This window comes from Strongylocentrotus purpuratus, unplaced genomic scaffold, assembly GCF_000002235.5.
Source record: "Strongylocentrotus purpuratus isolate Spur 01 unplaced genomic scaffold, Spur_5.0 spur5_scaffold_7, whole genome shotgun sequence".
In the NCBI taxonomy this organism is placed as follows: domain Eukaryota; kingdom Metazoa; phylum Echinodermata; class Echinoidea; order Camarodonta; family Strongylocentrotidae; genus Strongylocentrotus; species Strongylocentrotus purpuratus.
The window spans coordinates 19471538-19498199 of record NW_022145613.1 but is presented as its reverse complement, the minus strand read 5'-3'; the positions used below and the strand labels follow the sequence as shown (position 1 = coordinate 19498199).

The 26662-nt window shown below is 38.3% G+C and overlaps 2 protein-coding genes across 2 annotated transcripts in view; both read right to left on the bottom strand.

Annotated features, from left to right (window-relative positions):
- LOC115918349 overlaps positions 1-10737 on the bottom strand; it is a 15576-nt gene extending 4839 nt beyond the window's left edge. The window contains exons 1-12 of the mRNA XM_030974748.1: positions 10522-10737; positions 7491-7685; positions 6690-6998; positions 6059-6226; positions 4846-5163; positions 4419-4544; positions 3796-3969; positions 2771-3088; positions 2190-2378; positions 1574-1855; positions 1063-1269; positions 255-363 (exon numbers count right to left, since the gene is read on the bottom strand). Of these exons, the coding sequence (XP_030830608.1) occupies positions 255-363; positions 1063-1269; positions 1574-1855; positions 2190-2378; positions 2771-3088; positions 3796-3969; positions 4419-4544; positions 4846-5163; positions 6059-6107 (1772 nt within the window). The 5' untranslated portion in view covers positions 6108-6226; positions 6690-6998; positions 7491-7685; positions 10522-10737. The remainder of the gene's footprint in view (positions 1-254; positions 364-1062; positions 1270-1573; positions 1856-2189; positions 2379-2770; positions 3089-3795; positions 3970-4418; positions 4545-4845; positions 5164-6058; positions 6227-6689; positions 6999-7490; positions 7686-10521) is intronic.
- On the bottom strand, positions 6390-26662 carry LOC100893146. The gene is made up of 21 exons (XM_030974460.1): positions 26517-26662; positions 25162-25356; positions 23681-23947; positions 22500-22658; positions 21388-21669; positions 20720-20767; positions 20038-20199; positions 19216-19339; positions 18482-18639; positions 17628-17816; positions 16817-16989; positions 16004-16106; positions 15281-15442; positions 14598-14882; positions 13886-14140; positions 12915-13082; positions 11924-12081; positions 10522-10672; positions 7491-7685; positions 6690-6998; positions 6390-6397 (listed from the first exon to the last, which is right to left on the bottom strand). The coding sequence occupies exons 1-21, from the start codon at positions 26569-26571 to the stop codon at positions 6390-6392; spliced, it is 3606 nt and encodes a 1201-aa protein (XP_030830320.1). The 5' UTR covers positions 26572-26662.

Below are 26662 nucleotides of genomic sequence, written 5' to 3'. Positions count from 1 at the left end.
GTTATGTCTTTTCGTTAATAAAGAGTGATACTGGTTGAATTAGGGCCTTTATTGGATATTTCTAGATGTTATCTTTTGACATGTCACATTCTCAATAAACATAAATCGGGTCAAATCACTTTTCACATACCAAAAAAAATTACCAAAATTGGTAAAGGCATGAATAATTTAGTAGTTTACTATATGTCTTCAGGGTTCGTTCTTTGTCGTGTTGTAGCATAGTTTAAGTGGGAGATGACATGCGGGTTACATACCTGTCTTCCCCTGAAACTAAAAATCCACCAACTTTGTGTGAGCTAACAAGAGCTTGACACGAGCTGCATCGACGTAGCGACAAGTCCGTATTCCCGTTACCGCTAAATACTGCATTGGTGAGTCAAAGCATAACAAAACAAAAGGGTTAATTATTTTGTTGTTGATTTTCTAAAGTAGCCTATAAAGATATTGCTTTAAAGCCGTTTGATGCTCTCTCTCTCTCTATCTCTCTCTCTCTTCCTCTCTTTTTATTACACACACATACCCACATACACACTTTCTCTTTCTCTGTATTACTTTCTCTCTCTCTCTCTCTCTCTCTATCTCTCTCTCTCTTCCTCTCTTTTTATTACACACACATACCCACATACACACTTTCTCTTTCTCTGTATTACTTTCTCTCTCTCTCTCTCTCTCTCTATCTCTCTCTCTCTTCCTCTCTTTTTATTACACACACATACCCACACACACACTTTCTCTTTCTCTGTATTACTTTCTCTCTCTCTTTCTTTATATTACTTTCTCCATCTCTCCGTATAATGTCTGTCTCTCTGTGTCTGTCTATCTCCCTCTCCTCTCTTATGGAGGGGAGGGGGGGGGGTGGTGGCATTGGTGTGGGGGCTTTCTGACCCACCTACTGGCTCTATCAGAGGCGAATTGAAACTAACATTCTGGTATGTAACTTTAATTTAACCGTGGAGAAAAGGCCCCGAACTCCCCATGGTCAGTTCACTCTTTGGCTGTACCTATACTGGATATCCTTATCATTCCAAAAGAGAGGTGGATATGCCTCTGTCTACAACTCACCGACTTCGTACATATCGACTTGTTGGTTTTCATCAGCTGATAAGGCAATCGAAATAGCGCCCTCTGTCTTGACCATGAACTCGATGTACTTGCCAAAGTAGTTTTCATGGAGAGGATGGAAACTGTACTCAAACGTTTCTTCCAGTGACGACTGTTCATAAATATGAGCGTGAAAGACATCGATGTCGTGAGTCGATTCCAGATGACCTTTGAAATTAAGAACAATGTGCAATAGCTATGAATAGGTTAAACACTAACAGATGAATATTCTCTGGGGAGATTTGTCCTAAAAACGCAAAGATACACCTGTAAATAATCGTGGAGGTATATTCTCCATCAGCTGACAAAGTGGAAGAAATGCGAAAAAACTGTAAAGTTAATGAATTATCACTGAATAACCCCTTGGATTTAGAAACATAAATAACAACTGTCAACGTATGAATCAAAATCGCGAAAAGTAAAAACTAAAAACTAAGTCCAAAAAGACATATTGGATGATAAAGTTACTTACCGGTCGCTGAACTGTAGTAGAAATATTTATAGAACTTCCAGTCATATACTACTCTTTCTTCTTCACCTGCCACAAACCAGATGTACTTCGCACCAATCGGCTCGTCTAAAATGGCAACCATAAATTCGTCGCTATCTTCAGTTCCGACTTCTATTATATTGCCGTCGACAGAGACCCAGAACGTAGTATCCCAATAAGTTGATATCTGACCAGCTTCAGCGGCTACAATCTCTACATTGTTTCGAGAGATGGTTGACTTCTGGTTGTTGTTGATCCCCAAACCTGAAACAGGGAATTAAGTGTACTAATAGTTATGTTAACCAAGTTTGCAGATTTGGTAGAGAAATGCATATTACCGGTATGCGATATGTAATGCCTCGAAAGAGAAGGAAAAAGCAACACATTTATGCGGCAAAAATAACACAAAATAACAAACGGACATAATCACGCATCCTCCCTCATTCAAATGCCCAGAACAAAAATAAAACTCGCATGGGATCTGCACATTCGAAAGTTCGAGTTACATTTCTTCCACTAGAGATCTAAAGGTATGTACCCCTCTCCATCCACAAAATGTTGTTCAATTTCTGGCGCCAATGATACCGATAGTACTTACGGATCTGTAAGACGTCCGTTGAATCAAAGGTAGATGCTTGATCAGAGAGGGCAATGAGGGCGTTCTGTTCCGCAGCTACACTGAACGAGAACTTCATCTCAGACTGGTCACGTGATACTGTATAACTTTGAGGATACCGCAGGTTACTTGAACTTTGGCCAGTCTTGAACAAGGATATCAATGTAGTTCCTGTCAAAAGTTAACGGGAATGTGAGTTAGGTTCTACACCAGTTACTTGAAACGGGTCAATATCCGGAACATTAAACAAAAATGTCGATGTATTCACTTTCAAAAAGAAGAATGCTTGATCATTAATATTCAGAATGAATTCAAATCAAGGTATTAAAGTGATTATGATGTCAGCCGTACTCATAGAATAAAGAATTATGAAGTCGTTTCTCAATAATTAGTCCACAAAGAATAGATTTTGAACTTTAGAATGAATTTTGCATCCGCATCGTTTCTGAGAAAATTCTGATTGTGACGTAACGTACCGAAAAAACACGGATCATTATTGTCAAACTTTCATAAAAATCATATAAATTGTACTCTGCTTAGAAGATCGGTATTCTCTACCATACCTGAGTAGAAGATGAATCGATAAACTGTCCATTGTCCCGTCAAACCTTGAAGCGTTCCAAAGCCAGCCCAACCTATCTCCAGAGGATCAGCGTCTTCGTAGTCTAAGATCACTGAATCGGCACCGGCTGCTCCTGAGATCTGTCCGAGGCGTATCATAAGCTTCTTGGTTCTGCCACATCTTACGAGCTCTACAAAGAACTTGACGGGCTCGGTGGTTGCCACGATTGCGTCCGTCTGAACGGTAAGCTGTGCTGGACAGAAATATGGGGCTGTGCATCGCATAACATGGGTCTCCTTGTTCTCGGTCGCTCCGATGTCTGCGGGTATAGTTTCGAAATTGAAATGTAAGAGTAGTTACACGAAATATTCGTAATTTCCAATTTTATTTTATTTAATTTTAACTATTCAGTTAAATAATTAAGTTGTAATTCCCATAATGGATTATAAAAATATTGGTGATGAAAAGAAAACAATAAAGAGGATTGCCCCTACGGGTAAAGTTAGGAGGACAGTTTGTTCTTTCTAACGTAGGCCGTCTCTCTTTTTCCCGTCCCTCCCCTCTTTCTCTTTTTCTTTTCTTCTTTTTGTGATAAAGGGCACGGGGCTCCCATAATCACATAGACTAGGACCGATAAGACCTAAACGTTTGGTGGGATCGACCTTTTTCACGCGGAACAACCGGTCATCCTAACACAAAGCAACCGCCCTTGAGCTAAAGCATCGACAGGTTTATGGTAAACTTACCTCTCTGCCACACAGGGTTGTTCAATATTTGAAGGAACACCCCCCCCCCCCATACACACACATACACACAAACACACACGCGTGCGTGCACCCACACACCCTGGAGGCACACGACTTGTTCACTAATATAGGGGTGCTGAGGCGTATCTTGTCACGCCATAATTGTTTGACAAGAGAGAAAAAAAATCCACCACTATAAGGTGTCTTAAAACAAATAATGCTAACAGCACCCCAACGCCTTACTCACAGGGCAACCCCATCCCTTTAGGGTTCCACTTACGTAGTTTATAGCTTGGATAATCAGAGCCCACCGTCGGTGACAAAGCTACAACAGCGTCAGAGGGTGCCGTGACCACGAACTCAAACCTTGCTGGGCGGGAAGAGTCAAATGGACCGACTTCATATCGAGGTGACTCATTTGCGGCACCCAAAGTTGTGAACGTCACCTTGTCACCTGTATAACAATCAGAAGCGAGCAAAATACGCCTCATCAATAAAGAACGTTTATTTGTTACGTGAACGTGCAAGAAATTATAAAAAGAAGACTATATTGTAAAGAAATGATCATGTACTTTGGATGAAGTGTCAGGTTTTCGGAATTTATCAGTAAACATTAGAACGAGCTGCTTTATTTCTCTTTTTGAAAATGGCCACAAATAAGACATGATGCATATTTTATGATACTGGGAGCATTATCGTGATTATTTATCTTGTTGTGTTTTGTTGGTTACTTGGCATACAGTGTTGATGGTTAACATTCTCATTTTATCTGACAAAAACACTTACTTAAAGTCTGGCTCAATAGCCTAATGCCAGAGCATTACTTACACTGCGATAAATTAATACCAAACAATCTGTAAGATTAAAGTGGCATGCGAAACCTCATTGAAAGTAGTTACTAACTTGGTTCCTCTTTGAGCGGGGAGGGCGCTGCCACTGCTGCAGTAGGTTGGGCGAGTTCATTCTCCAAGAGATTCTCCTGTGGAATTTGAGAGTTGGGTTCTTTCACTGCTTCGGTTGTAGTGGCTCCTTCAGGTAAACACAAAAGATAATTAAAAATCTTTGATTTGATTACGCAGAAAATTATCTAGATTGTCTGGAATGTTAGACTCTTTTTAAACGTCATGTTCTTGCGTTTTCTGATATTGTTTAATTCAAACGTCTTAAACGTAAATGCCGATACAAATTTTTGTTTAATTTAGGGTCTAAAGATCTCTGCTTTTGAAGTAAATCATGTGTTTGAGCTAAGTAGATGTCCACCTTTGTATAAAAGAGGCCGGAATTAAAAGAACAACCGTAACATGATTGAAGTCTTCATCACTCTACCTACCAGGTTTGGAGATCACTTGTTTTGACGACGTCCAGACCCCAGGACACTGTGTTGTCCTGAAACCAGCGAAAGTCACATGGATCGGTTCCGAGTCCTCAAACACCAGGAGAGTGGATCCATCTGATCGAAGCCTCCCAGCAAGACTTGCCTTACCTAGTCTTGCCGACAATATCCCATCCGTGGAGACGATATCCATGTAGAAATAGGCGGGAAAGATGGTGCTGAGAATATCGGGTGTCTGGATGACGTGGAGTTGAGTGCACTCTGAAGAGACGCATTTGGTGACGGTCGTCATCTGGTTGTTGTCAGTACCGATCGCTGTGATTGGACAACAATTAGGGGTGCTATGATGTTATAGTAGTTTCATATACCTTCAATCATAATGTTGAGGAATCGAATTCCCACCCTGCTTTAAAGGTAAAGACCAGTTATGGTCATGCGATTGCATTGTGAAAGAAACGTTGTGGAATCGATCAGAAAAGGTTGATCATCTAGCATCTAGCATCTGCAAGGTTCTGGAATCATCAAAATGATAAGAAATTTGGCCCATTCTTCGTAAAGTTACAAGCACTATACACAAAAAGATGTATATGGGACTACCCTATATCTCTCACAGACCATGAGAGAAACAAATTTACCAAATATATGAATTAGTAGGCGGTTTCCCAGCAAATTTTTTATCATCATGTATTAGTCAAAACATATTCTTTCACATGATTGGTAATGAGAGCTTCCATTTCATTTTTTGAAATTGGGGTGTTTCCAATACTGGTCTTTACCTTTAATATTCTTTGAAATTGATCTAAGTTACCACGCTCCCCCAGATGTAAATTCGATGCTTCAAGCTTTAGCGTTTGTACTTCAGCGGCTCGGGTATAAACGGGGTAATGATGCTTATGCGCCATGAACATTACAGCGTGACGGATATGAGCGCAATGTAAGAAGTCAATCGGAAACCTTGGGCAAAAATTTGCAAATACTAAACAAGTAAAACATAAAACTCATGTGCCAGTCTTACGTTTAATCACCATGTTAGATTGCCCTCTATTGATAAATGCCACTTTTTGATGAGTTACCCTATAGTAGTAATATTGAACTGTAATTTGTATTTTCCTTTATGTTCATGGCTACTTAGATATTTAAACAAAGGTACACTATAAATAAATATAGAATAGAATTTAAGTTTCTAAAAAAAAATGAAATGCTTTTATACCAAGTGTGTAGTTGTCTGAGACAGACGTAGTTTTAGCTTTAAAGACCATCTCGGCAGGGCAAGCAGACTGGATGGAGAAATCGATTCGTGCTTCCTGTGCGGCCGGGAATGGACCGAGTTGGTAGACGTAGTCCTGGGATGGTCGGGTAACAAATTTGGATGTCGCGGCTGTGGATGGAATTATTGATACATTGTTACCCATAAACTTGGAGTCAATTTTTTGTTATCTTGTTCATGAAATGATTGTGACAATGTCATTTATTCTCGATAGATGAAGTTTGTAATTATCTTCTCAGAACTTTATCGATCAATCTTTATTGATCCAACTTTATCAGTGTACTTCAAAAACGCAGAATCATCACAACAAAAGTTAATGATTAGTCAGTGAAATAGTTATAGATCTAAATGAGGCGCAGATATGCTAGGGCCCCGTTTCACAAAACTTGTCGTCAGTGACAAATTGCAGTTTATTTTATAAGCTACTGAAATCCTTGCTTCTGATTGGCTATCTGCAGATTTGTCACTGATTTTTGTAATTTGTCATTGAAAAAAGGTTGAGTGAAATGGGTCCCAGGAGGACGGTCTGGATAACTACAATTTCCAGAAACAATGCCTGTGGGTATATACTTACTATCATATAGGATGAATTCGTTGATGGCCCAAGAACCAACGGAGTTTGGCGTGCTGAATCCCACAAAGGCCACTCGCAACGGACGCGGGATGGTGTAGAGCAAGAGCTTCCTATCCACCCAGTCGATACCACCGACCTTGCCTAACCTGATGAAGAGGGCTCTATCCGCAATCGTACTGAGCTCCAAGAAAAACGATGTAGGTCCTATCAGGTTCAACACACCAGATTCCAGGGCTGTTTCAAGAAGGGTGCAGTTGGTTGCCTCACACCGATAAAGGCTTACTTTCCTATTGCCGTCGATTCCAATACCTTAAAATGTCAAATAGAGTGTAGACTTTAAGATGGTAATTTTTCTTAATTGCCATTTTATTAGAGTATTTTTACTGGGGTTGATTTTCTCAAGACATTCGTTTATCTTCTATCAGATGATCTGGGCCAAACTATAAAAAAAAAAATATTGAAAAGGTGTATTCTCTGGAGTCATGTAACAAATATGACGCATACAATCCTAATCGAGATCAATATGCTGTAAGAAATTACCTGCAAGCCTAAATCAAAGCCCTCAATGGAGAAAAGTTAAACATACGTAGGACAATAACAAAAAAACTGTTTTCGTATCACAGTATTTTATAGTCTAGCCGATTTGTAGATCTAGGCCTCTTTAAAAAGTGTGATTCTATAATTAGATGAACGTGAAAACTGCAACTTTGGGAAAGGTAATTGATAATTTTTTTCCACAAGTAATACCGGCATAATTATGATAGCGCCTGATAAAATAATGTAAAAAGAAGTTATACTCACGTATTACATATCGATCTGGTTGATCACCTCGATCAGCAGAAATTGAAAGGGTCACAGCAGATTGTGATGTAACAGCGAATTCAAACCGTGAGACGCCCTCTGGTTTTGAGTCAGTTAATAGTGAATTCACATGATGTGCCAGAGGGAAGTAATGAACCGACTCACCGGCCCCTGTCTCGAAAAAAGTAAGATCCTCTGCAAGTCAAGAAAAAGAGAAAGAAACGTTTTGATCACAGAGTGCACCTATATTGTAGTTAGGTTTACAAGGTACGATCAGTGCTTAGATCAGACGAAATACGAAGACAATTTTGTTCTTCAGACTATGTTCATAAATTCACAATAATTTGTAACATGCAAGACACAAGGGCTAAATATCGGACATGATGGAAAGGTCATCTCCTATTGACAGATTTTACCAGGTTAAAACTGAAAGGTTTTATATATATTTGCCTGTCTCGATAGAAGGTTTACAGCTATACTGGTTGTCAACAAGAAGGCTTAAAAACCTCTAGCAGGACTTGAATTGGAAATGTAAGCTTGCTCATGATCAAGGCTCCCGAGATCTAACATAGTCAGGGGCGTAAATCCCGGGGGGGATGGGGGGGGGGGCTGCATCCCCCCTGGCTTGAGGTAGGGGGGATGGCCTGTACAATCATCCCCCCCCTGATATTACAAAAAAAAGAGAGACAAAAAAGGAAGAAGAAGAAGAAGACGAAAAAATGTGATTGTTTCAATTTCAGCATAATGCATGAGAAATTAGTTATTTTTTTATGTATGTAAAACTGTATAGCCTACACGTATACAGTATGTCACTATCATTAAGAATAGTTGGCGACGTGCGCGAACAAGCACTACATAAACTTCAGAATAATTTTTCGTTATTTTGCAAGGTATTATTATAGCCCAGACGTAAAGTGCGCGAGCGCGCGAGCGCTTAAAAAGTGCAATCATGTACAGTAGATGCCCGGCTCCCACTTAGTGTTATTTAGGGTACGCGTACGCTCGTTCCCTCCCTTTGAAAGCACCCACCCCCACCCAATCTCAGGACTGCCAACATTTCTGAATCCCCCTTTCGCCGGCTTTTCGCTGGCTTTTCCTACCTTGGAGACCCCCCCCCCCCCAAAAAAAAAAAAAAAAAAAAAAAATCCGGATCACTGCTAAATGTACCACCCCCCCTCCCCCGATTTCAGGTGAGCTCTATTCGATCGAGGGGGACTGAGGGGCAATGCTTTTAATTTTCAAAATGAAATAATCCTGAATGAGCTTTCAAAGCTAGCAGGAATTTCAGGAATTTGATCCCGGGATTTGATCAATTTTTCTATGATATTCAAGATATTTTATAACCCCCTTTTTACATTTCTCAGGAGTCCAAAGAGAGAGAGAAAAAAACCAACCCCCTTTTTAAAGAAATTAAGAGTCGAGAATGGTACGACGAATCGTCTTCTTTCTCTAATGGTTTAATGAAACGTAAAAGCTTCCGCGCTTTGCGCGGGAGGGTGGGGGGGGGGGGGAAGGGAAAAACTGAATTCAGATGAGGATTAAAAGTCGAGAACGGTACAACGAATCGTTTTCTTTCTCTAATGATTAAAGAAACGTAAAAGCTTCCGCGCTTCGCGCGGGAGGAAAGGGGGGGGGGAGGTAAAAACTGAATTCAGATGAGAATTAAAAGTCGAGAACGGTACAACGAATCGTCTTCTTTCTCTAATGAATTAATGAAACGTAAAAGCTTAGGCGCTTCGCGCGGGAGGGGAGGGAGGAACTGAATTCAGACGAGGATTAAGAGTCGAGAACGGTACAACGAATCGTCTTCTTTCTCTAATTATTTAATGAAACGTAAAAGCTTCCGCGCTTCGCGCAGGAGGGGGGAAGGGAAAAACTGAATTCAGATGAGGATTAAAAGTCGAGAACGGTAAAACGAATCGTCTTCTTTTCGTAATGATTTAATGAAACGTGAAAGCTTCCGCGCTTCGCGCGGGAGGGGAGGGGGGAACTGAATTCAGACGAGGATTAACAGTCGAGAACAGAACAACGAATCGTCTTCTCTCTCCAATGATTTAATGAAACGTAAAAGCTTCCGCGCTTCGCGCGGGAGGGGGGGGGGGAACTAAACTCAGACGAGGATTAAGAGTCGAGAACGGTACAACGAATCGTCTTCTTTCTCCAATGATTTTATGAAACGTAAAAGTTTCCGCGCTTCGCGCAGGAGGGGGGAAGGGAAAAACTGAATTCAGATAAGGATTATAAGTCGAGAACGGTACAACGAATCGTCTTCTTGCCCTAATGATTTAATGAAACGTAAAAGCTTCCGCGCTTCGCGCGGAGGGGAGGGGGGAACTGAATTCAGACGAGGATTAAGAGTCGAGAACGGAACAACGAATCGTCTTCTTTCTCTAATATTGTTGTTTGTTCGTTTGTGTGTGTGCGTATGTGTGTGTGTGTTGTGTGTTAACTTTGTGCGTGCGCGATCGCGCGCTTGCGTAAATTAGTGTGGACGTGTGCTCGTACTAGTATGTGATGGCTATCGCCGATCATCCCCCCCCCCCCACTCCTCGGTACGGATTTACGCCCCTGAACATAGTAGACTGATATCTAAGTGGATTAGATCTACTCTAAATTCATGGATGGATATACTGGTCCCACACAGTAGCGGCAGTAGTACACTTTGACTGGAAGGCATCAGATCAGTCTTATAAAGAATTGCGATTGTTTCGGATCAATCGCAATTCCTCTAAACAATCGCAGCACATTTACAGTCTCCTATCTCGTATGGACATAGTTGCGGTTGATATCAACCTTATGACAGCTAGGAGCAGTTGTAGAAAGACTCTTTCGGGGGAGGGATTATTTAATTGTTATGTTTGTATCTATATATATAATATATTAATATAATTTTTTATTTTTTATTATTTTATTTTTTATTTTTTATTTATATATCTTTTTGTCGGTTGGGGGAGGGGGGAGGGGGTTCGGAGCCCCCACAAATCACCTCTATAATCGCTACTGACTCTTGGTTTGTTAACCGTATATTAACCTGGTAGTAAAATCTTGTGATGAATGGTCCAATCTCCTGACACCTCATAGGTTCTGATTCCGACGTATTCAATCTTCAGTGGGTCCGAATCTTCATAAGATAACAACGTAGTGCTTTCTATATCCAAGACATCTCCCTTTCCCAGACGAATCTAAACAGTTAAAAGATATATCGGTTAAGATCGTGCATGAGCTGTTTTACTATGAACAAAAAAATGCTTCACACAATATATTTCCTCTCCGCGTTGTTTGACTTTGGCTTATATATGTATTTGCATTAATGATCTTCACCCTAGACAATGCACACACCAAGCCGTATCTATAAAAAAAAGGGAAAAGAATCTAACTTTCAGATAATTAGCGTATTCTACAAGACAAACTAGGCCTATACCGCATTTTCCACTTATATATTGCATTAATTCGGTGACATGAATATTCATGAGATAGTTAAATAGTGCTTTCAATAATTTCTTAAGACCTCCCAATTTACCCAGCCGTATCTAACCAATTGAAAAAAAAGTTATGCGCTAATATAATCAAGGAAATAAAATACAAAACAAAAGCAATATATTCATCAACACTGGTATGCATAGTTTCATACATCTCCTATAGTGACAATTGAAATGAATTTTCAAAAGATAGAATTAACACGGCGTTTGCTATATCTAAAGATGCCGACCGTCCCCAGGTTGATCTATACGGAAAACATTACACATTTGAGTCATCTTTCAACTTATTCAGGGAAGAAATATGAATTTATCTCATCGATATAGTTATGTCTGTATCCCAACTGGCGACAATGCATTGATCTCATCTTCATAAGATAGCAACATTGTAATTTCTATGCTTAAAGCATCGTTCATATATACCTAGCCAGATATATAAAGAAAACATCACACTATAAAATCTTCGGTATGAAGAAATTTTATTCATCGATATAATTATGCCCACATCCCATTTCACCTCTGACAAATTATTGACCAGAATCTTCAAAAGATCGCAAAATGGCGCTTGCTATTATTATATCAGACGATACCCTAATCCAACTCGTATCTAAATAAACTATCTTCAATCATACCCTCAATTAAGAAAGAGGCTTATAACTTATATGGCGTATAAAAAGGCTTTATTTCACATCGTGCAATTCATGTCTTGTATTACTTTATTTCTATTCTTATATAATTGTCTATTGCAGATAAAAAAATCGGATCTAATTACAACCTAGTGACTTCTCTAAGACGTCATTATTACCTTGTCGTATCTGCAAGGAAAACATCAAATATTATTTTATGCCATGAATAAATATGGTATTTATGTAATATTAGCTCCTCTTTGTAATGATCGCAATTATTTATAAGATAAGGGCAGCCTATGACCTTCAATTTCGAATTAAATACGCTTACCTTCAATAAACCGTCGATGGAAGGAATAACTTCGATGAAAAAGAGGGTTTTCTTGATAGATTTGAGAATATACGGAGTGTCCTCACTCATTACGGTATAGCAAACCGAATCAACGCATCTCTTCAGTTCGGTCTTCAAGTTCCCATCGGTACCAATTACTGCGAGGATGAAAAGTGATACACATTATTTGTCATATTGTCCTACTAATAGCAAATATAGCATATACATTTTGGCGAATGGTGACCCAACATTTAGCTCCAACGACATTTGATTTCAGGGTTGGTGAAAATTGCAGGATAAAGGTTTGGATTATGACTGAGCTTTAGATTAAGTCAGGGTTACAAGCTTGGTAGGGCCTATAGTTTATGATATAGGACTGAAGTTCTGAAGTTAGGAATTTGGTTAGTGTTACACATTTAACGGCGGGGGATATGCTGCACCGTCTTGCTGATGTAACATCCTTGTTTCTACGGGCACATATACCAAAGTATATTGCAGAGGAATATGACAAATTTATCATTACATGTAAAAAGATAGAACATTTACCGTTATAACATGTGGTTAGGGGATGACTAATTATTGAGTACTTCGTTTAGCTATTATTTTTTCGTAATAACGTTGTAATTTTCTATCACTATTACCAACGCATTGATTCTCGATAACGCCAGTGGCATAGCGCGAGTGCAGGTAAGAGGGGGAGGGTAGAAGTCAATGGTGGTACAAGGTCTACGATTACCATGATGGTCCAATGTAGGAAAAATAATTTTGTTTTCCTTATTCTTTTTTGCCGCCCCCTCCCTCTCCTCTATAGTCTCCCCTCTTCTCTCTCTCTCTCTCTCTCTCTCTCTCTCTCTCTTTCTCTTCCCTCATTCCATATGTTTTCCTTCCTTAAACTGAATTTCAAGATTTGGGTGTGGATGGGGTTGGGGGGCTGGGTGTCTCTATGATCCGGATGAAATTTAGCCATGTACCAGTGTTTAACGATACTTACGCATTTCATAGTAGTCGGTGTCGGATCCATTGTGAGAGATAAGAGCCACGGCAACATTTTTCTCAGCTTTTACTGAAAATTGGCCTCTGCTCCCAATCGCTAGATCGAGAGGCCCAATCTTGTTGATGTAGCCCGAGACACCGTCCGTTGTTACGTTCACTATATCGCCTGGAACAAGAGATCAACGCAATTGATCGTTATGGATGTTATGAAATTAAATAATGTCATTACCAACATTTAAATAATCCTTTTTTTTTTCTTTAGACATTCAGTAAAAACCAAACATGGCTAGGGATGTAAGATGGTTTAAAAAAACGTACAGTACATGACTGCTTCCTCGATAAAAATGAAGACAGTAATCAAATATAACAAGATACATGGTCATAAAAATCGAGATAAAAACGAAGAAATGAATATGTAAACTAAAGAAGGTCAATATGAACAAACACATAATCAAATTTTATAGCATGTAAGTTTTTAACTGGTGACAGCAAATCATTAAAAATGAATAATCTCAGTTGAGTATTAAATTACACTTTCGCGTAGATAAGACATTACATCCTCATAATATATTTCATGATCACTTTCTTCCCTCGCCACAAGCGTCTCATGACGAAAGTAGCCCCAAGATCATCGATACGAAATTACGCCCGAGTTATAGCCCACATCGGCGATGATTGTGGTAAATTTATTATTACCATAATTAGTAATAACAACAATGGGTGATCGAAATGTGTGCCATGTGACATTTAAGAAGGCCCAAACTAAAGAGTTACAATATAGTAACATTGGATTAACAAACAGATACACCGTTTCGTTAAACCTTTGCCGTTTGCTCTAAGCATGTATATCATTCTGTTCGGCATGACCGAAAATGTGGAGTAGTTATCAACGTATACGACGCCGGGACACAACCTATCCTTAGTCGAGTAACCACAACCGCGTTGATTCTTGACGATAATAGCATATACCTGACATCTCTATTGGTGGATGATAGTTTGGCGGCTCAACAGCGGGAACTGTGTTTCCGTCACCAACTGCATCGATGATTGTCCCGCCCGGTTGACCACTGCCAGAGGAGCCAGCACCGCTGTCTATCCCAGTCGCATTGCCTTCCGGAGGAGGTTCCCGAGTGATAATTGGTTGTCGTGGTTCAGTCGATGGTTCTGGTGCTTTATCTGGAACTGGTGTCGGTTTGTCAGTGACCTTAACTCTATCGTCGTGTCCTTTTAAGAACATTGCGTATAAGAAAGAAGAACAAAAAAGCTTGTGATTTCGTAATGATTTTATATATCATAACCTACAGCAAGGTATTCAATAAATCACAATTGAATTTAATAATAATGAACTGACGTGATTTTACAACGAATATCTTTCACTTATTGAGAAGAAAATTAAACTACTATTATGATTACAAAATGAGGAGTACAGACGAAATGTCTGATTACAATCTGACACATTTCGCATAGAACTACAGGTTAACCAATTTTCCTAATGGAAAGGGGGATTAGAAGGCTAAATTAAGATGAATGCTAAAACACGATGCCGCTCTTATTGGCACACCAGCAAACAAAACATGTTACCACACTTTCCAAAAATTAGTGTCTTTTTGGAAGTCCCGGAGTGGAAGTTTTCAAACATCGGTATCACTTTACGTTTCCTGGGACTGAGGATAAAACCCACCTTTTTCTCCTATGTATTTAAGACCGAAGAACGTCCACATGTCTATACCAGTGGTTGCCCGCTGAAGACCGATGAACTTCAGACTGTCGCGATCGACGTCGAGGAGATGAAGCAGAGGTGCATCCTCGCCGCTGATACCGATGCTGAGTGCCGAATCGACGAGCTGGACAAATAGATAGGCTCGGTCACCCAGACTGAGACGTTTACCCGAGTAAGAAGCGATGGCCACGCCATTGAAGGCAACATCTACACGGCTGGTACCAACGCTATCAGCGTTTGCGAAAGCTTCAATGGAATGAAACAAAAACAAAAAACATGCTGTGCAATGTGAACCGATATTGAATTTGTAATAAAATTAATATATTACGTCCTCGTGAAATCACAAAGTTAATGGACAGTTGCATCATGGTATGAATCGACTACAACACAATAGATGAACGCTGCCCAGCGTCACGTGTCACTTGTAACTGTTACTTGTCACCTGATTTTATTTTTCAAAATTAAATTTCACTTGCAGTAATTTAGCTCAGAGCTTTGACATTGTAGGAATGTAGTAAGGTAATATCGACAGGCTTGATTTTTTTAAACAATGCATTGATACATGAGTATTATAGGCGCCGAAGCAAAATCGACCGGGAAAGGGCCCCGGTTATTCCTTCCAAATTATTCAACTTTTGTCTTACTGAGCTTATATCCTACTCCTTGCTCATATTTGGGTTCGGATGAGAAGAAGAGGTAGGTCACGTCTGTCACCATAGCAGAAAATAGAAACATGAAGTCCCCAGGTGGGATCTGAAGATCATAGACAGGGGCACCTAAGGCCTGTAGGTAGATGGATACCTCCCCTGTGAAAGCAATGGAATGTATGACAAGTATGAAAGTACATGAAGTCAAATTTGCAGTGAAATTATATAATTTACGGAAGTGATCCACTTACTAATTTAAAGCTATTAGTTTTGTTTGACTTATGAGAGCTCATTTCAGCAGAGGGGTATTTGAAGAAAAAAAATCATCGTCCATGGTCATCGGATTGGATTACTTTTTAAAGTAATGATGGATTGGGGGCACTACCCCCACCCCTTCCCGAACAGAGAAATCTGGATCCGCCACAGACAAGGTCAATGTGTTGGTGGACTGATATAATGATAATAATTATGTGATTTTGATTATTTTGTTGTATTAAATACAGAGTGAAAGAAAAAAATAATATATAGAAGTTCCAGGTGAATTTGGACATCTGATATGTATTCAGAATTTTAGAATTCTTTAGTTATAGTCAAATAAACCCCCTTTATCTTGCATCACATTATCCGTCACCGATTAATGATTTAAAAAACATAGATCCTTTAAAGGCTAGTGAGACACATACGTCGGTATTTCATCAGCTCATCGATAATTTTGATTACCTCGAGCCGCCGGGCTAACGTTGTAGAAGCGCCATTGTGTGGCATCTCCGTTCAGATTACCAAAGTTGATGAAACGTGGCGGTGGTTCTACCACACCTTGTATCTGTATAGAGAAAGTAATGTGTATCAAAATAGCCAAAAGAACGGATCTCAAACTAATAGCGTAAAGTGTCCGTATTCTATGTCCAAGATGTACAAGGCGTATGGGCACAACATCCAAAGGGGCTGATGTCTCTGCCCTTGATATTAACTTTATCGTTTCTAAAGCTTGAGAGCAAGCAAAGGTAACGAGCATTATAATGAACAATATAAGACCCTCGCTCCCCAAAAAAATCGAGTGAAAGATCACCGGGCTGCCCGAGGCAGCTGCTCGGATATCGGTCATCTAGAAATTATTTGTAGGGGAGAGGTTTTTGGCCCCTCACAAAGCACAGCGCCTACACTATGAAAAAGCTGAATCGCAGTTGCATTTCGTTGTATATTATGAACTCCACGACATAAGGTTTAAGTCCTTAAGTTTGAAGTATCATCTTAGGGACTTAATTTAGGAACAAGTTCTGCACATCGACTTGCATCGCGGTGGGGTGGGGTGAGTTTTTGTGGCATCCTACCTCGTTCAAGATTTTTCCGTCGGCAATTTTGTCTGAAAATGTTGAGCTAACGTGATCCGACAACCCTTCAAAGTGATCCAGTGCCGCCCCCGAGGTTTCGAACCGGTACTTTCATTGCACGAACCACTGGGCTATTTCGCCTCATATACTCATCTCTTATTTACAAAGTTCCTTTACTATCTTCCCTTTTTAGTAGTCTTACCTCAAGGATAGGATCCTCTCCTACTTTTCCCGCCAACAGGACCGACTCCTGTCGTCTGATGTATATTTTAGTGAACTCATTCTTTGAAAGAAGGCTATCTTTGTCTTCGTCAAAGACTTGATGGTCACATAGCACAACAGAAGAAGTTTGCTCGTTGGCAATCCTATCAAAAACTGCCAGCCAATTAGACATAATGGAGAAATAAAGTATCATAATTATTGTTGCACAATGAAAAACGACCTCAACTTACAAGAAACGACCGTTTTTGTTTTACAATTATGATGTCCATGATTTTGATTTGTTACATGGGATATATGATAGATAATGATATACATGTAGGAATATGTGTTTAGGTACCAGCTTAGTGTTAATTTCATTTGATTACAGATATATTTTTACCGAGATACAACATATAGAAATAAGTGGAATCAAATTTGAAGTGAGACGAAATTGCGCCAAACTGCAATAGCCAAAAGTTCTACATGTAAGTGAGGGTGAATATCATTATATCGCAATATATATTTTTACGATATTCAATTTAAGGACATATTTTGTTTGTCTTATTATAACGTCTAAGATAATGTGTTGTCAAGAAGTGACAGACCTCACATGGAGCCCTATTATTATTATAAAACCATCTGATCGAAGGGTCAATCTATCCACACTATAATCACCGTAATGAGGTAAATGTGTAACAGGAGAAAACTTGTCCATTTTAGTTCATTTCATTTCCAAACGGACAGTCACATATTATTACATACAGTATGAGCAATAATCATAACCCTAAAATGAAAAAGGAGAAAAGTCTCACCGAACATGTAACTTTTCTGATCTATTGGTAGAGGTGAAAGTGAAACGAACGCATTTCCTCCTGACTGAACGTCGAATATAAATTCAAACTTTTCGGATGATAACGGTGCGAATGGATAGATGGGTTGAGCTGGGCCAGAGGTGTGGTATGAGTAGACATGGGTGTCATGTGGTACCGGCTCAAGACCAACTAAAAATGTAGGATAAAAATGTTCAAACACATAATTTTAACATTTATTTACTATTAAGTCACCTTATTAACATGATGAACATATTATTTAAACATAATTATTTGTGGCTTACACCCAACAAAAAAATGATGAACAGGATGTGAAGAGTTGTGAAAAGATGTGAACAGTTTAAACATTATAGTCTCCATCTCATAATAATTATACATAACTCTGTTCCACAATAAGTTCATCATATGAGTGGCATTGGGACAGTTCCCCCCTTCCTGGAAGAGTGTATTCTACCATTTGTTTAATATTTTCATAGATTTTATGACGTCTGGGGGGCATGTTATTCCTGAAATTGTTTTGTTTTAATACAGGTAAACTACACCGATAGCGAACACTCCTTCTTATTTAGAGTACTATGGAGTGAGAGTATTATGGGAGGGCACATGTAACTGTCCCAGGGGTATTTGTCCGGGTAAATGTTAATATCCCTGGGTACTTATCCAGGTATATGAAATTATCCAAAGGGTACGTGTCTGGATGCAGCTTTGGGCACTTCCTAGGACCCGGCCTGCTCGTCCGGGTAGCTGTCCTAGGGGGGGGGGGGGTAATTGTCAAGGTGGTATTCTGGGGTAGATGTCTTGAAATCACTTTTTATTTCAAAATAAAGATAGCTTACCAGTGCTTTCAACTTGTACATCGTAGAATGTCCATCGTCCTTTCTCGCCATGCTCAGTCTGAAAGCGGATATACTGTACAGCATCATAGGGGACATCCTCCACGGTAAGCATAGGAGGGTTACCTTCGTGACCGACTGATAGTTTCTCTTGAGTGTACCTTGGGAAGAAGAAGGAATAATATATCAACAGCGTGTAATTAAATATGATAATCTAACCCCTTTAATTTTCAAATCATAAAGCACTTTAATTGCATATTTGTTTAATTGATCGCAAATGAATGATTCACCTCGTATTAATGGTTCGGTGCAAAAATGTCAGTTGCTAACCAAAAAAAGCAGGTCCTTTAACCTCTGATATTTTAATCTATGATATTTTAACCAGCAACAAAAATATCCTTAATACATAAAGATTTATGACAATATCGTTCTGACACCGACGGATCTTTAGTATACTCTAGTAAAGGAAAATGTCGATTAATTATGATGGGGATGATGAAGTTGAGGATGGTGATGATGATGAGGATGATGACGATGAGGATGATAATGATGATGATGATGATGGTGATTATTATGATGACGATGGTTTCTTGCATAGCGCCGGTTTTACGCCTATATGCTGGCTGCTTACTCTACATTATTCTAACAGTCAGTGCTTTAATAAAAAAAATATTTCTGTTTTCAAGTTTCCTTCATATCACTTACTGAGTGGTATCACATTACGTAATGTATATTACCTGATATAGAAAGGCCTGTTGGTAGAACTACTCAGTAAATCGTTATGAATGCTTTGAAGAACCTCTCCGTTCAGTGAGATGTATGAGGTCTGATTATTACCCGACGAATGACCATCATCGAATACTAAAGAGGAAAGTTTTAACGCAAAAAACGATTTCATCATTTCTTCCTTCACATTCAAATTTAAAAACAGATTGCAGTAAATATCAAATTACATCCCTCATAGAAATATATTGGTGCCTCATACATTTTTTCTAACACTAATTACGTACCATTTTATTTTGTAACTAATTTATATTTTCACATTTGAATTCAAACTTTTAGAGTTGGGAAAAAGTGTGGGAAATTTTGTTTAGAGGCCCCCAGCCCCCCCCTTCCGATTGAAAAACAAAACAACAGCAATCAGATAAATTTCTGATCAAGTCACACGTACATTATTATATTCATACTTGGGCCTCATTAACAGATAATTTTACGGTTGGGCGGATCCAGTATTCCGTACTAAGGGGGAAAAATCCCCAAATCCCCAACGAGCAAGCTTGAATGAAGAAAAAAATTAATCAAAATAGAATGTTAAAAATGAAGAAAATAAAGGAAGGCTATACATTTTGAGGTAACATCGGGATGTGATCATTTAAAGATGCCGCAGAGAGCAAAAGGGAATACATTATCTGTTGGATCTAATTTACTTATAAAAGGGGGCACAACCAGTTGTACCCTTTAAAAAAGCCGCCACTGATTTTACATGTCTATAACACTGTCCCTATTTAAAGTAATCAAAACATACTATATTTCACCACCTTCCAAAACCCTTTTCTTACCGATGTTATAACGATCAGTTGATCCCATGGTTGAATCTGTGAGCATGATCCTGGCTCGCCCTTCCGCTTTCAGTTTAAACTCAAGCTGATACTCCCCCACTAAGTATCCATGAATGGCGAACAAAGATGCGCTCTCTCCATCCGTATAAAACACCTGTATGTCTGAAATGGGTTTAGAAAACATTATATCCTATTTCGGCAAATGTGACTTCGCAGGAGGAGCTTGACTGAACCTTTGAATGTTCTTTTACGACAAGTGTTTATAAATATTGTTATTATTATCATCATCACCATCATCACCATCATTATCATCACCATCATCATCATCATCACCATCATCATCATCACCATCATCACCATCATCATCATCCTCATCATCACCATCATCACCATTATCATCATCACCATCATCATCACTATCATCATCATCATCACCATCATCATCATCATCACCATCATCATCATCATCACCATCATCATCACCATCATCACCATCATCATCATCACCATCATCATCACTATCATCATCATCATCATCATCACTATCATCATCATCATCATCATCATCACCATCATCACCATCATCATCATCACCATCATCATCACTATCACCATCATCATCAACACCATCATCATCATCATCATCATCACCATCATCATTCATGAACATAAACTACCTTACCTCGATAACACAGACAGTCTTCTGCTTCTGATAACGACTCTGTGTAACCTGTAGCAACCAATACAAAACAATATTGCGAGATAAAAACTAGATAAACGAAAGTCTATATAACAACTCCAACGTTTTCAATAAGGAATTAACGAGGGAACTCAAAGTCACATCTGATAAATGATTGAGTACAGCGTTTTTTCAACCGGGGTGCCGCAAGCTATCTCTAGGGGTCCGTGAGAGAAATTTGGTAATACATTGTACTAAAACATTATTTTGGATTGGGTCAATATTGTGGAAACAAAGTGTTAGAAACCGCTCTGCATTTGCATAACATGTTAAAGACAATACGGGTCTTCCTTCCTCGCTCGCTTTGGGGACGGGGTGACGCGAAACCTTCTACAACGATCCAGTTAGGAGAAAAAGCAAGTATAGAAAAGAATATAAATGAAGAATAAGATTTTTAAAGTAAGAGATCCAGAAAATATTTTTATCTTGATTATAATAACAATAAGGTGGGAATTAAGAAGGGGGGGACAACGGTGGAGAGAGAAAACGAGGGAGCAAGAGTGGCGGGGAGTGAAAGAAGGCTGATAAAGGATAGAGATAGATGGAGAGAGAGAAAAAGACAGAGAGGGAATAAAATGAAAGATTGGGAAAATGAAAGTGTCTATATTTACCGATAACATCTGGAATCATGTCTGGGAAATACCAGTCAGCTGAATCGGAGATGAACGAAGAATAACCAAGATGCCGAATGAAAGTCGCATTTACTCCGGGCAACTCCAAGAAGGGCTCCATGTATTGCTCACCAATTTGAAGATTATTATTCACCACCCTGACGTAGAAGTCTGCGGGGTTGTCACTTTCGATGGGTTGACTGGGCGAGTAGGTGGTTGAGATCAAGGTTTGTTCGTTGAAACGGATCTCGGCCGAGAGGTCGCTTTCCGCATGAGTAAGAACTTTGTAAATAAATGTAAAGTTTAAAGATAATATTACCTGTAGCAGTATTTTGTAGCATTACCTTATTCGCAATGCAAATTCAGCTATCGAACTTTTGCCTTCGAACAATAAAGGTCCCCCTATATTAAAAGGAACAACAAACAACAACAACTGAAGACCCATCTCTTTTCACAGAGCTGGTTTTTGTCATTTTTCGTATGTTATACATGCTATGCATGGTCTTTAAAAAAAAAAATTATGGCGCAGTGAAAATGACCACCAATATTGTTTAATTTGTTGTTCAGATTTTGGTTCGATTTTCGGGTTCAAAACACTACCCCTCCCGTGTCGTGTGCATCAAATGCCTTTTCCCAATCTAACTGACTAATAGCTTAAACGTATCTTTTCATCATTTTTTTAACATCAATATTATATCAGCACACCAAAATACGTTTGTTTATGTAAAATCACCAGATCGCCATATTCTTATAATGACTATGTACAATTATTCATAATACCTTTCAGCTATAGTATGAAGTTTAAAGAGATGTAATCGTTAGAATTTTCTTCAGTTTGAAATATGAATTTGTTAAATTGAACATCCTCCACCTCTCCTTATCACAGATGATTTAAAGTAGTATCTCATTCGGCAGCGTCGCTAGATGATCTAATAATAAAACAAAAAAATAATATTTTCCTAATTGCCGTAAAAGGGGCATAGGTTTTCAAAGTTTGCGCACGATGCATAAGAGCCCCCCCCCCCCCCCCAACAAAAAAAAAAAAAAAAAAAAAAATAGGGGGATACAAGGGGGTGTTTCACAGATATTGCATTCTAGGCCTTAATGCTTACCAATGTAGTAGCAGTTCTTAGACTTTTGTTCTTTGGCTAGTTCCAATGCTGCTGTGCCGGTCCATTTAATTGAGAATTCAATCTCAAAATTTCCATTTGGAAGCTTTACGAATGGATACAGAACGCAGTTGTCTCCTGTCGTTGTGGATGTAAATGTACCTGGAAGAACCAAAGTAAAGATTTGAAAGCAGTTTCGTGTGAATAATTTCGATTGAAATATCGGTATTTCATGTCGTTGACGAAGCTGTCCATGATGACCATGGCCCGACTGGAGATGCCGGTATCTTTTTTTTTTTTTTTTTTTTTTTTTTTTTTTTTTTTTTTTGCTCGTTCTATGTTAGCGTGTGTTTTGTATACTGTTGTACATGTTATGTGTTTTTTCCCTTTTTTATATATATAATTTTTTTTTTGTCTCCAAAGGAAAATGAAGAGGTGTAACTTTTGTATGTAAATGTAAAAGATCATTGGTAAATTTATAAAGAACTATGTTAAATTATTTTGTTATTTTGTATCCAATGTATTATGTTATAAATGTACAATTTTCTTTGAGAGAAACGAATAAAAACCTATGAAAAAAAAAAAAATCTCTCAAGAAATTTTTGCTTCTGTAACTAGAGTAATGCCACATATTTAATCATTATTTTGAATACCAATTTACAGGAATGAAAGTTTGTTTCTTGCCGTGCCAACATGTGCTGCTTAAAAGAACTTCCGTTTTACAGCTTATACTCGTATAACATACATTCAAATTGTAAATCAACATGTGGACAATTTTGCTACTCACCAAGTACCCAAATGTACTGAATTGCCGCGGAGTAGTAGTAGCCGTAGCAGGTGTCGTAGAAGCACAATTATATATTATATTATATGTATAAAAAATAATTGCAATTTTTCTATCATAATGTTACCATGCATGGTGTTTTACGTGTAATTTTACTTTGTCAATGATGTATACTTTGTAAAAAAAAAAATCAATTCGGCTCTCGGGCCGCGAATGTTTTTTAATGAAATAAACCATTTTAAATAATGAAATATAAAAAGGTTAGGTTTAAAATAAATACAACAATAAATTGATAAGAAACGATACCATGATCACGGACAGAATATTTGAACAGAAAACTAAAACAAAGAAACAAAGTGCGATTATGACATTTGGATTAAGATAGTGAACTACATGTCACCTGGATATTTGGAAAACTTCCACCAGCCCCCGACACCGTCTGAAGTGAAACCGATGTGATTGATTTCAAGCGGATGTCGGTCTATCCAAACTAAGAACGGTTCCAAAGAGCTGTCTGAACCGACTGCCACGATTCCCTGGTAGGAAAGTATCCAAAACACCCGCGGTTCGGTTATACTCAATCTACCCGGTTTATTGTCGGTTGCAGCTGCAGTGCACTGGTGGCAGCGGCGAATAATCGTCCTTGAATTGAAGTCGGCTCCAATTTCTGAAATGTTTAGAAGTATAATCGACGATCAGTGTTATTGCAAATGTGAAAGTATTTGATATATATATATGATAGGTGTATTCATGAAAGCAATATATACGATGAGTGGAAAATGAAAATGAAAATGAAATTGAACTATAAATTTAGGTTTATTGTAACTTCTCTGTGTTTCTGTTTTAGTTTGTTGTCATTCACTTTCAGGCAATATGAATCTTAAAGGTAATACAAAGTTTTGGTATGGAGTCATGAATTTGGTTCAAATGAACATATTGGAAGCATATGCGATCTTACAGTATTCAGTGATCGTTGTCGCGGTTGAAATCGAGTCTAAAGTGATGAAATTGTAAATAATTAACTCTTTATGTTGTATAGCTCCCTCTCAAGGTCAAAATATTAATTTAGCTATAAAACAATGTTTCTTGACTATAATCGACCGATTGGCTATTCCCGTTTGAAAATTATATATCACAACTATACATTCTGAGATTTTCATGGTCGCAGCCACCATTGGCCGTAGGTAAAAATTTACCGGGAGCACCGGTAAATTTTGATATTCAAATTTTATCGAAAGCAGAAGTGTTTTAAGGCCTAAATTTTCTAGTGTTTATAATACATCCACATGGGCATCCAAATATATCAAAATTGCAAAGAATCACTATCTAGCCAATTTTCAAAATTTCCCAAAACTTTGTATTACCTTTAACCAAATTGTATATACGCATACTTTTTAAACGGAGGTTTTTCTTAATAACCTGAATGTGTGACCGAGGCTTGCCCGACATAGCAACAAGCAATGTATACAGACTGAATTCCGAGTATTGTAGTTCCATTCATTTATAACTTGTCAATTGAATAACTCGTCACTAGGTCCCCAGGAAAGAAACATCCATAAATTTGAATATGTTAGTAAATCGGTCTATTTCATGCATTTGGTCCAATAGTATTTTTGCTTCGATGAGAGGCCAATCAGAGCTCCATGCTCCGCGTCCTGTCTTTTCGTTATCTCAGTGTCATTGTTTCCACACACAAAAAAGCCATTTTCAAACCCTTTCGTTTTGAGGGAAGTTCTAAATAAGCATTGTCTTTCTTTTCTTTTAATTTTTTTTGACCTGCAAATGGGACAAAGAACCTTTTAGTCATTACCAATCTTATTAATGACCTACCCCCTCCCCTCCATCCTTTCCATCAATCTTCGAAAACAAACCCATTCTCACCGATCTCATACATTGAATCCAAGACCATGTTCTGCCTTGACAGGCCGATCAGAGCTCCATGCTCCGCCCGCACTTCAAACTTGATAAACTTCACGTCATTGTTGAGACGAGGAAGCACCCAATTGTAGCTCAGATCCGAACCGGTTTCAAATGATTGACAGTTATCGATGAGATCCAGAGGGGCGATCACCAGACCTGTGTGGAAAGAGAAACATAATTTCGAGGACATAGTAGATTGATTGATTGATTGATTGATTTTTTTTTTTTTTTTTTTGGGGGGGGGGGGAGGGGGTGGAGCTAGTTTTTATAAAGATGAAACAAATATAAATGCAATAAAAAGGACGTAGAAAGCAGATTGTAAATCTTGTATTAAAAATACATTGTCCCCCACACCCTCCCTAACCACGCAGTAGCACAATTCCAAACTTCGTGTTGTGTTTGTTTCTTTCTAATTGGAACTGTTTTATAGAACTAACTTACTTTGTGAAAAATAGAGCATATGCCCCTTATTACGTGCCTCGATTGCTGTCAAATGAAGCAGAAAATGTTGTATGATATTGCATTGATATGATTTTGTATATTGATGTTTCCATTATATAAACAGAACCAAGGATGACAGTACTAGTTCACATTACCTACACTAGTTTTGGAGAAAAAATATAAATAGTCAAAATCTAGATTTTTCAACTATCTGATGATTTAAATATCGACTGATCAATCACTTCAAGCAATCGAGCAATATAGCATTAATTCAGCAATTAATAATATTATTTTTACCCATAAAATCTTGTTCTCAAACAAGGTATATGTAAGTTGATGAATGAAAAATATGAGAAGCAGTAATTATATTCCGTCTTCAGTAAAAGAACGTGAAAGAGATGTTAATGGTCAAAATCAATCAATCAACATGACCAACCAAAGTTCAACCGACCAACAAATAAACAAATCAATCAATCAATCAATCAATCAATCAATCAATCAATCAATCGATCATCCAGTCAATAGTCAGTAAATCTACCGGTCATTCAATCATCTAGTTTCAAGTTTCAAGTATAATTAATCAACCACCCAACCAACAAATAAACCAATCACATTATCTATCAGGTAGCCAATAAACCACTCAATCTATCAGACTAACCAATAAACTACAGTTAGCCAATATAAGATATAAGCAATCAAGCACACAAACTAACAAAAAAATAAGCAGTCACCTTAACGTTCACAACCATCAAAAGGATGTTTTTTTATATAAAGTTATACATGTTTAATATATAGCTATGTAGACACTCAAGTAAACTGCATTTGTTATGAGAAACGTGAATTGCCGTTTTCTAAAATGGATCACGAGAACTTACCAGAATATACGAAACCTGGGAGAAATAAGCCTATGAAGAGAACAACGAACGCCATGTTGCTCTCTATCCAGTCACACCATCTATAGAATGTTTTTAGATGAAGCTGACAGAGATTAATGATTGCTTCGTCGAATCATCCTAATCAA